The 12009-nt window shown below is 36.9% G+C and overlaps 1 protein-coding gene across 1 annotated transcript in view; it reads left to right on the top strand.

Moving 5' to 3' along the window:
- Window positions 1–1693: 1693 nt before the first annotated feature.
- The window catches only part of FRMD3 (FERM domain containing 3), a gene marked incomplete at its 5' end in the record, with an annotated part of 25532 nt that continues 15216 nt past the window's right edge, over window positions 1694–12009 (top strand). Inside the window, 6 exons of the mRNA XM_009077964.1 lie at window positions 1694–1781; window positions 3597–3685; window positions 5908–5971; window positions 6972–7060; window positions 10275–10349; window positions 10899–10967. Coding sequence (XP_009076212.1) covers window positions 1694–1781; window positions 3597–3685; window positions 5908–5971; window positions 6972–7060; window positions 10275–10349; window positions 10899–10967 — 474 coding nt within the window. The remainder of the gene's footprint in view (window positions 1782–3596; window positions 3686–5907; window positions 5972–6971; window positions 7061–10274; window positions 10350–10898; window positions 10968–12009) is intronic.

Here is a 12009-nt window from a genome sequence, read left to right as displayed (position 1 = left end):
TATTCTAAGTAATTTAGGTCAAACTAGTTAATTGCTTCTGTCTTTGGCAGTTGACTGGTACATGAAATGAACTTGTTGCCTTTTTAAGGGCTATTTATAGTCTTACAGTTGTGATTAAACCTAAAGTTATGATTTATTAGTACTGAAGATGGAGAAAAAGTTTATTAGAGCCACCAGAAGGTTGACTGGGCAAAAGAAGCATTTTGGGGTTTTTTGCTGCTTCCATGCAGTCTTTCCCTTTACTTTTTAGTTGTGTAAATGCACATTTGTAGTTTTTGATGCTCCACTTGATGCACATTCTTCTACATTGGAAAGTGGTGACAAAGAGACCAAAAAGGGAAGGAGAAAGAAGGCCACATCTCTAATCTCATGGAGCTTTTTGGGATTTTTTTGGGAGAGTTTTGGTTTTTTTTGTTGGGGTTGTTTGCTGGTTTGGGTTTTTTTTGAGTTTTCATTGTTTGTTTGTTTTTAATGCAAAACATCCACAAAAATGTGATCTGAAATAAAGTCAGGGTTGTGTAGTATCAAAGAGGTCCAAAAGATATACCAGATATACCAGAAGAAGCCCAAGAAGTATCATGGGATTGACTGGGAGATGATGAACAGTGATGTAAAAATGAGCAATAATTGCAACTTTGTAACAGAAGAACTTTGCATTGCAACAGGACATCATCTTCTTAGGTTCAAAATAGGATTTGATAAGCACAAGCACACTAGATGTTGTCTTAATTGTTACACTGAATTTTGAACCAGATAACAAATCTCATATGCCATTGTTTGTTGTTTTCTAGTTACTGGGTAATCACAGAGTTACAGGGAAATTATGCTGCACCAGTACACAGTGCAATTTTAATTGTTAGTTCTCAAGTGCCATTGGTCACCATAAGTCCAGTGTGAGACTGGATTCCAAAATGCAGTGGCAAGATAAAGTATGATAAACTATTGCTATGTTCCTTGAATATTTGTTTATGAATTGTGTTTTGGGATAATTTACATGAGAAGTGTTTATGAAGCCTGGCTTTCTAAAGGTCCTAGGCTCTGCTCATTGTCATAAAACCATAAAAACATATTACCTATCAAAATCATGTACTCTAGTCATGCAGATACGTAAATGAAATAATATTTGAAACAGTACACTTTCAAACAGTCATTGTAAATCTGTGCTAGAGCTTATTGTAATGGCATGAGTTAGCAAAAATCAAATGATAAAAACTTACTCTAGAGCTCCAGTCTTGCATGCCATGTTTTCAGGCTTTAGTGTATATTCATTCTTGATCATAGATGACCTATAAATAGGGGTGTATAAATGGAAATGCTGACAGATTCTGGACTATCATGATGGTAACAGGCACTGCTATAATTAGGCATGCATCTGAGTAGACAGTGTAATATGATGGTCGTGTTTATACCCTGTGCTGGAAGGAATGTTTGTTAATCTGCACAGTCCTTTTAAATGAGTTGGGTAGCAAGAGTCTGTGGAAAAAAAGATGCTGAGGTTTAATTCATATTTCACAATTTATTAGAAGAAAACGTGAAACATTTTTCTTTATACTATAAACAAAACATAGTTGAAATAGTTTGAATGTCGGTAAGAACTTTCTTCTTGTTTAGGCATTTAAACTTTCCAATCAAAAAGGTCTTTTTCTCCTATTTTCTTTTTACTATCAAAGTACTATTTCTTTTCCAATTTCAGAGGTCAGAGCCCAGCAGTTGCTGAATTTAACTTACTCCTGAAAGCATATTCTTTGGAAACGTATGGTGTTGATCCTCATCCTTGCAAGGTAACGGTTCTTTTTACTAACATTTAGTTAAACCATTGATGGAATCAATTTAGCTCTGTTTTTTTATCTAGGCCCAAACAGGGAGTAATGTATGAAAGAACTTGCCCTGGAACTATGTATTATGCTTAAGCCTTGGAAGAACACTGACTGGTTGGTGTTTCTGCATCAGTCAAAGGAAAGATTTCTCCAGAGGAAGCAGAACATCATGGAAGAATCTAGTAGAGTGTCATGACAAAAGCTTTGATTATACTTAATAATTTCTTTGCATTTAATGCAAAGATTTCTCTTAGGTACTCCAAGTGTGAAATACGTTTTGTTTCCCAAGATTTTCAGGATTCAGCATTATTCTGTCCAGAAGATGCAACAAATTGATAGTCCTTGGCAGATCCATTTTTCAAACACCATCAAAATATGCAACTCTTAGGACGAACCACAAACCAAATGTACAGAGGGGAGAACCCACTTTGTATTCCCACTCCTCACTTCCCTATTTTGTGGTTCTCTATAAGGGGGCGATTTTAATTACCAGTTCTGATTGTCTCTTATACCTGCATTTTTAATGACTTGGTCTTATCTGCGTAATCTGCAGTCTTTATTTTTAGTGTTACTTGCTTTGTATTTTAACTGCTGCTTTTACTTTGTCTTGTATACTATCTCATCTGATGGAACAGCAGTGCTGCTCAGTTAGCTGTTCTGGTGGTGGGCAGCCTTAAACAGTCAGCTCTAGCATAAGGCTGCATAAGATTTCATATATATTTTGGCAGGAATGGTGCTTCTTTAAGGGAGATGGGATCTGGTTCAGAGCTTAGTGAAGTCAATGGCAAAGTAAACTTTAGTTTTAAACTATACCGCAGGTTTTCACGGGGCATCCCAGAGACTTAGGTTCACACTTAGCACAGAGGAAAAACTGGCTCAGAATTTCCTCTTTGCGTGTGCTGCAGGGATTCTAGTGTGGGGGCAATCAGAGGCTTACAACCCATGCTTAAGGAAAATTGTCTTCTGGCAGAGAACTGCAAAGCATGGTTCTTTGCTTGCTCCTTTCAACATGCTCCTTCCCGTTCTGTGGCGGCTACTCCAGACCTATTCCTTTTTTTCTTTCTCTTTATTTTATTGGTGGAACATATGGCATAGTAAAGCTGCTATCTTTAGCAACATAAGGGTATGGAAACTGGGATGGTCAGGAAGTCCAGTTAATACAAAACTCACCTAAATCATTGATCAAAACTGAGAAGCCAGAACTTTTATTGTGGAATGAAATTTTTTTTTAAATGGTCTTTTCTGTTTGAAAGGCAAGTATCACTGTATCTTGTGGTTTGTACTCAAGAGTATGTTGGGTGTGTTATTACTGAGTACAAACCAGAAGCTTATGATAGTAAATTATATCTGTCAGCAGTACTTCAAGACAAAGTCTTGCAGAGGAATAATGTATTGTGAAATCTTTAAAAATATTAGTGTTGAAGCAGATATGAATCCCTGGTTTGTGGTCTGTCAGCATGGTAGGAATGGGACATACACAGAAGGACATTTTCAACAAAATTAGTAAGTAAACCTAAGGAGTGACCAATGTCATCAGCTACAGGTAGATGGAAACAAGGCATAAGATGTTGTGACTCACTTAAATACCTAGAAATAAATGAGGCCTGTATTGCCAGGAGCAGTCCTTGTTGTTTAACAGTGTATATTTTTGAAGGTATAATTTGTTTTGAAAAGGAAAACAAAACAGAGGTAATCTACAGTGGAGTAATAATTTATTCAATCAGTAAGAAATTCCTCACTGAATGAGTGGAAAATTATGTTCTTTTTTTCTCTTTCAAGGACTCAATTGGGACAACTACATTTTTAGGATTCACAGCTGCAGGATTTGTAGTTTTCCAGGGGAATAAAAGAATTCATTTATTAAAATGGTAAGCATGTGTACTAAGAATACATTAAAAAGCAAGTGTATTTTCTCCTGTATCTTACCTTCTTCCTACTATCTTCACCTGCATTTGTTGTCTTTAAGGTGAACCATTCCTTCTCTTGCCCTAACATGTTTCACTTTTAAAAGATTTTAGAAAATAATAATAACCACAAGAAATTTGGTCTCATTCATCCTCCAGTGAATATTATTCCACACACAAATGCTAAAATTCAGTAAGTTGATTTTTCATCTATGCTGTAAATTACTAGTGAGGCTTACTGGCAGAGTTGTCTGGAACAGTTTACAGGAGTTCACCTGTATTTTTATTTGACTTTTGGAAATATTGCTGTTTCCTCATTTAATTGACCCCAATTTGAAAACTATAAAAGAACATATTTGGTAAGCAGAGGATGAGGTGAGAATGCCTTTGAAGTTTTATTTTTTAGTCTCATTTTCAAGAAGTGCACACTCACACAATTATCCTTGGTTTGTCTGGTTTTGCTTTTCTTTTCTGCATCTGTAAAACATTTGATTTAATTGGTTAGCCTCAGCCACATTTGAGGGAGAGGTAAAATTGAGCTCCTGCAAGTAGTGTAAGAGCAGCTGGCCATGCCTTCAGCAGCGTGCTATAGAGTGAGCAGTCATGGACAGACATTGATAAGTCTCAGTTTAGCCCTGCTGCTACATGGATGCCAACAGCAGTTGTGGCATCCATGTGTCATAGATGTGGCTGCTCCACCTCTGAGCTCACAACCTGTCTCATGGAATCAAGATGGTGAAAAAATGGTGAGGTGTTTTTTAATGTAGAGCTGGAAACTTTGCTGCATATCTGTAGAAACCTCCCTGATAGCTGACTAATTTGAAATCCTCAGATGTGTAAAGTCAGTGTAGTTCTGTCTGTATGATTCAGTTCCCCATGGAGCTTTAGGGAAATGCCTGTCAAATGCCATCCATTTGAGATCCTGGATTTGTGCCTAGAATTAATTCCAGGTAGCCCTGGTCACAGTACTTGGGTGGTTTGTGCTTTTGGCCTAAGGACAATATAACTATAATGTCAGTCTGTGGTGCACAAAGGAGAGAATAACACTTGCCAAGCTTGTGTCCACTGTACAGTGCGGAGTGAGTTTCACATCACTTAGTTTTTCTACTTAAGGATGATGTGTCCTTTTGGAGATCTATGTGTATTAATTTAGTCCATTGACATGTAAACCAGATTCCAAATGAAATAGTGATAGAGGAGAAGTCATTAAGCTGTCTCAGCATTACCCTTTGGAAGGTCAGTCCAGTTATCTGAACACCATGTGCTCCTTCTTTCATTTCTGAGGCCTAGAAGTGAGTGTTAGTACCTTTAAAAGCTGAAATTTGCACTACACAGTAAGAATCCAAATTCATATTTGAGATTTTTCTTTTTAGTGTAAAAGCTTTCTCAACTGCAACGATTTTTGTGGTTTATGTTAGAGCAGAACTCTTGTTATGAAGTTTCAGGGATAGCAATGTCCTTGACTCCAGAGTTGTTGTTATTTCAATCATATGAAATCCAAGACCTTTAGAGATAGTTCATGAAAAACTATGGTGTCTCCATTTTAGCTGTGGCAATGACAACATTTCCATTACAATTTAAGCAGAGGCATCGTATTACTATTATTATTAGAGGCATTTTTATTTATATGGTCCACTGCTATTCCGTATGTAGATTGTGCTTTCAACCTTGGTTAAATTGAATTTTGACATAGGTTTACATCTATGGCCCCAGTAGTAAGTGCTGTCAGATATATAATTTTTCTTCCTGTTGTGTTCTGTAGTAAGCAGTCAGCTATTAAGATGATGGTATGAAACCTCAAATAAGTAAAGAGAAAAAGAGTATTATCTTTCCCTCAATTTAATTATAATAGACATTGTAAGATTTTAAGATATAAAAGGAATTACAAACTGTTTCATAAATAGAATGTAAACATAAGCTTCTACCTACCTTTAATTTCCTCCTCACTTTCCAGCAGCTAAAGTTAATTCTTTGAAGATTCATATGGATGTAAAAGAAATACTCTGGGCTTATGCATGCCAAAGAAAATTAGAATATTAAATAATTTTATGCTGAAGGTTGTAAGAATCCTGTTGAGGCACTTAGTCATTTGACTTTGGGAATCAGGGAAACTCGCATGCAAGTTGCTTTTCTTACTTGTAGATAAATCTGTCTTTCCTATAATTGAATCATTTTTCTCTTTCTAGGTGTGATGTCTATAAACTGAAATTTGAAGGGAAGACTTTTTATGTGTTTGGAGCTCAGAAGGAGGTCAGGTTTAATATTTTTACAGACTTTCTGTATTTGATTAAGATGCACTAGGACAACATATTTTTAACTGAGAAAACTTCTAAACAATCAATAATTATACATTATATGGTAGCTAAAATATAGAATATGAGTGAATGTGAATATTCCTGTTGTCAAAGGAATGTCTAATTTGCAAAGGGTTGAGTCATTTCTCACTAACATTCATGCTGTGCTTTGTTGATAGCCCATGTTTTTGGTCGTCTTTGGAGTAAAGTTTTAATTGATTTTAAAGTGCTAAAGCTGTATTCACCCACTTTAAAATATGAGAGATGTCTGTATATGGTTGCAAATTATAGTGAACATTGATACCTGTGAGGTATTTTTGGCTTATCACAATCATGTCCTCAGATCTTGCTCAGCTGTATAGGCCAGAGACTGTCCTAGGTAGCTGGGAATCCTACATTTTGCTCTTGTCATTCAGTCACAGAGATATTTTGCCTACTACATGCTATAATCAGTTATATCCCTCAGTCAGAGTGATACAGTCTAGGTTTATGGCTTTGAATGTAGGTGAGGAAAGAAAATGAAGGAAGGAAATCATGTCAGATGTATCACAGACTGTGGTTGCAAGGAGATTTTGTTGGTAGGATATGGTAGGAAATGAGGAGAGGTGGATGGTCAGTAGTCCAGCAACTGTGCCATGTGGAATACTGAACATAGAGACTTTCCTCTTTGATACTGATCTCAATACAATTATTCTACAAGCCACTTGTACATATGCGTACATAATGCTCTTCCCTGCTCCCTCCAAGCATTTCCTTTGCAAAAATTGGCTGGGTAGTTTAAATATCATCTATGAATGAGTTGTACATCTGTGGGTGAAGCACAGTTTGAGTCTACACAGGAAAACATGGTCATCAGTGTATCTGGTTAATGGCGATGCCATCAGGTACAGCTACTTCAGTGCTTGAGAATTCAACATTTTCATTACTTTCATTTGTTTTATTTTCCTTGCACTTAGAAAAAGGCTGTGCTGTCATTCCATACGTCTACACCAGCAGCCTGCAAGCATCTTTGGAAATGTGGGGTGGAGAACCAGGCTTTTTACAAGTATGTAAACCTGAAGTCATTATCTATACTAAAAGAAAATATAATTGCATGTAAGTTGAAGATTGTTCAATGTGAAATGTTCCATTTCATAACAGAATGTAAACTACAAATAGAAAATATGCAGGTTAATGAGAAATACTATTTAATTTCAAGCCAGTGTTAGAAATTGTTTAAAATCTAAATGAGGCAGAAGGGGGCTGGCAGTGAATAATTGCTCTTTCTCCAGCACACTGCTTATGCTGCTCTGTAGTGTGATTTTGGATTGATACATACTGCACTTGTGTCTCTGTATACAGTTGTTAATCTTAGCCTGGTTTAGGAATAGCTTGAGAATGGAGGAAATAATTTGTAATACTTGATTCTCTGTAGTCTTCTGCCAGTAGGTAATTGTTCTACCAATTGAAAGCCAAGGTTTAGTAAGAGTGGATTAAAGCACAGCAGAGAATTGTTTACTTTTCAAAAAAGAAAAGAAAATGGCTTTAGATATATTTTGAAAGACACCAGCTGTCTTGTAAAAAAAAAAAAAAGCCTGAAAATTGACAAGAAAATAAGGAGTATCTACCTCCCTGTTCCCTAAAAGAGAATCTGATAGTATTTCGTCATTAAAAAGCTCTTACGCATTCTTTCTGCCTTCCATTGACTTTGTTAGATCTGTTTATTGATGTGTCCCTTTAGGCACGTAGCTTTTATTCTTGCTACTTAGTCTCTCCTTACAGCTTCTTGCATATTTTATAAAAATTACTGTTTCTGTGTGGGCACATAGCAGCGCCAGGGAGCTGCTGTAAGGATAAACCATAACTATGCAGAAAGAATGTGTCTTCTAACCTGAATGTTAATGACCTGCTTTAATGTGGAGAATACTTCTTCTTTTCAACACTGATACAAAAATATATAAATATATTCAAGTGATATATTCAGTGAGGGGACAGGAAGTATTAGCTGTCAACTCTCTATCTTAACATCTACTGTGTTTGAGACTGCATTAATATGATGTTTATCAGGAAGTATTTTCCATTGGAAGTAGACCTGAGTAGAAAAATGGTGCATGGTGTTTGAGCAGTTTTATTTTACATTGCTAGAAATAAATATAGGGAATAGGAAACGATTCCCACCCAAAGGAGAGAAATTAGTGCTCAAAGTAAAGATGTCAGAGAGAGATTCAGGAGTATCACTTATCTGTTCTTGTTGTTAAATGGCTGTAATATTAACTGTTTGGGTTTTGGACACAGATACATGGTTGTAGGGAGTTTGGTCTTAACCTTTCGGGGAGAGGGAGTGAGAGAGCAACTGTGTAGGCATGTAGTACCTAGTCAAGGGGAGAAAGTAAGATGAAATAGCTCATAGCTTAGGATAAAGACAGAAATATTGGTTACCAATTACTGTCACAGGCAAAACAGGCTTGGCTTGGGTAAGTTTCATTTTTTTCCTACCCTTCTCACTCTATCTCAAATTGTCATTAAAGACAAAAGTAAAAATACCTCTCCATGTTACTTTCCAGCTCAACTTTCTGCCTCATTTTTGACTCCACTATGTACTCCTTGACCTCAGCAGCTCAAGGAGATGGGGATTGAAGTTTCTCTCTGTTGCTCCTTTCTCCTCATGTTTTCCCCCTGCACCAGTGTCCTTCATGAGCTGCTCAAGAATAGGTCTTTCCTATGGGCTTGCAGTCCTTCAGGATAAACCTGCTGCATCATGGATTCCTCTCCATAGGCCACAACCTCTGCCAGGACCTAGCTCCTGTGTGAGTTCTCCACAGGCTGCAGCTTGCCTCAGTGCCAGTGTACCTGCTGTAATACAGGTTCCTCCACAGGCTGGAGTGCTCACATCTGCTCTATAAGGGACTGCAGTGGGACAGCCTCCTTCCCTATGGTCTTCTCCATCAGCTTCAGGGTAGACTTGGCTCCGACACCTGGAGCACCTCCTCCCCCTCATTCTTCTCTGTCATGGTGTCTGAAGGGCTGCATCTCTCATCTGTTTTTCTACTTTCCAAATGTGGAGTTATTTCTTTAGCATGATTGCTTAAAATTTTGCTTGCCTGTTTCAGTTTTGGTGGGTCTTTCAAGAGGACTACTTTAATAAAATTAAGATTGGTAACGATATTCAGTGGAGAGGAAACTGGATGAGAGATTGGAAAATAGTAATGGTTAATATTAAGAGTGCAGAAAAATAACAGTGATCCTCCAAACATGGAACTGAAGCCAAATCAATCTATAAATAAAGACTTAAGATAGTAGTTTTGAAATGGCAAAAGGTTTTACACATTTCAGAGTTGTGCACTGTGTACTGTTAGTTATTCAACAGCATTAGATAAATCCTGTTTGTTTGTGTTCTGTATGATACCAACAAGGTATTCTAGTAAGATTAGTGCAGGCATAGTCAGGTTGTGTAAGTAATTCATGGTAATGACACTTTGCCTCAATTAAATTTGGTCTTCTCCTCTGCTTAGAAGAGTTTGAGACTGGAATTTAAGATAAGGTCATGATTACCTTGCATGTATTGAAAAACAAAGCTTTAGTCCTGTCTCGATCCAGGCTAAGGGTTGGCCATTGTGATTATGTTCAAGTAGATATAAATCATAGAAGATTGTCTACTTGGGTCTGGGAATGAGAGGCTAAATACAAAATCAGTTTGTCATTTTTCAAGCAGAGAACATCAAGGAAATTGCATGCCTCAGGTACTCCTCCATGATCTTTGTGATAAAAGAGTGTGATAGAAGAATATGATAAAAGGCTGCTGTGTACTTGATGATTAGAGAGAAGCAATAGGATATTATGTATGCTACTAAGAAGTTGACTGAATAGAGACATTGGAAATGCAACTACTTTGGGAGACAAGTGTTACCACTTTTTTATTATTTCATTGGTTTCCAAGTGAAAAAGTGGAAACAGTCATATTTTCCCACAGACAAGGTGGTGTTAGAACACACGTCCTAGGGGCTTTTTGGTGTACTATAGTCTTTCCTTCATCATGTGAATAGAAGTCCATAGAGATGCAGAAAGTGTCTGCATTTAATTTTCTTGTTTTCCTGGCCAGGTAATCACTTTTTCTAAGTTCAGTCACTCTGTGTGTGCTTCATACTCTAGTTTGTATAAAGGCCTTAAAAAGGTTGGAAGCTCACTTTTTGAATGTTGCTTTGTGGTATAAAAGTTACAAAACTTGTTCATCTTTGCTTATGTCCGTGCAAATATGACAGCCTCTGTTCTTTTTCTTCAAGGTATGCAAGATCCAGTCAGATCAAGACAATGTCCAGCAGCAAGATATTTTTTAAAGGCAGTAGATTTCGATATAGGTGAGTGTTTGCTTTTTCTTGTTCACCATAAATCATTTCAGAAAGTAAGAAAACATCAGTAATTACTCATGGCAAATTAAGGGCTTTTCCCACTGGACTGTTCACACCTAATTGAGGTCAGGGCTTGAAAGGTTTTCTGTTGTCTCTTTAGTGTTGCTTATAAAATAAACTGGAGTCAGACTTTTGTCAAGAGCAGTTCCACCAGCAGACTGCTCCACTTTTGGTGCAGCTTCTGCTAAAACAAGGACGTGTGGCCAGTGCAGAGATTGTATGCCTTCTGTAACTGGGAAGCTATGGGCCAGGGGTGCATTAAAGGACAGTTCAGTCCCATTCTTATTGTTTTCTACAAGAGGTTGCTTTTTTTTCTTTGCAGGCAAGCTGTCAGCACCATTTTATCCTGGGACATTATATATCCACTACACAGGAATTTTTTGCCTTTTCCTTTTCTTCTTTTGATTGAAACTTAATTGTTTCTGTACATGTAGTTCTTAGCATGTAAAGGGTTCATCTTAGTATTTACTTGCATATTTATGTCATCTTTTAATGCAGTGGAAAAGTAGCCAAAGAGGTTGTGGAGGCAAGCTCTAAAATCCAGAGGGAACCTCCTGAAGTTCACAGGTATGTCTTGATATTCAATATTAAAGCATAAGGACTAAGGAGGATTATTATTCTTTACAGAGAAGCTCTCTTTCTTTTACTGTCGAATATAATGGCTGTCATTGTGAGCTTCCACTCTGAGGCATGCAAGCCTTGGGAAGTATGTGTTGCCAGTGTTATAATATTCAGACAATAATGTATTGTCTCCTAGATAAGGGAACTTAATCTGTGCTGCTTCAAAGATGGATTTAATCAGTCAACCAGATAGGTATCTTATATTATTTTCTGTGCTAGACTGTTATTACATGGTTCTGACAGAAAAGTACATTCTCATTTCACTCCTTGTTTGGTTTTGAAAGATTCTGTTTTGTATATGTTTATGGTTATGCTTAAAAGTATACTTGGTAGTTTTTCCATAATGCAACCAAATTAAAAAGCATGAAGTTCATTCATTAAAGAGAAAAAATATCAGAGAATCTTCTTTTCAGATAAAAATTTGACATGTAAGAAATAAGCAGCTAGACTTTGCAAGCAAACTAATGCTTTCAGGTCCTTATCATGTATTGTAGTGACAGTGAAAATTGCTAAGAACCTGATTGAAGTACTTCAGAAACGAAGAAAGAGGCCAGCAGAGAAAGCTGCTTAAAACCTTTTTATGAAAAGGTTGCTTAACTTCCTGAACATTCTATGGCCATATCCCTATTTTTATTAGCAGGGTTTTTTTTGAGGTTGGGGTGTGTGGTTTTGGTTTATTTTTAGTTGAATGTTGCTATTCTGTATATATTTGAGATAAAAGTGGTTTGTCTTTACTAAAGGATAGGAATATATTTGCAGTAAGTATAATACGTTTTCCAGCTCTACTACGTAATTAGGAGTAAGGCCATGCAGGGATGGATACTTCTGAACATGCTTTTCCAGATTGCATTTAAAAATGGGGTAAGTGAAGGTCTAGAATGTGTTATATGAAAACACACAAGGCAGGATACAGATTTATCATTGAGGCAGAGTAGACTACTTGGGCACACAAATGCATTTTAAATGAGAATAGTTGCTTACATAAGGA

The sequence above is a fragment of the Acanthisitta chloris genome, unplaced genomic scaffold (genome assembly GCF_000695815.1).
Source record: "Acanthisitta chloris isolate BGI_N310 unplaced genomic scaffold, ASM69581v1 scaffold14777, whole genome shotgun sequence".
NCBI classification, from domain to species: domain Eukaryota; kingdom Metazoa; phylum Chordata; class Aves; order Passeriformes; family Acanthisittidae; genus Acanthisitta; species Acanthisitta chloris.
The sequence above is the reverse complement of the archived record's forward strand: the minus strand, read 5'-3'. Positions and strand labels throughout refer to the sequence as shown.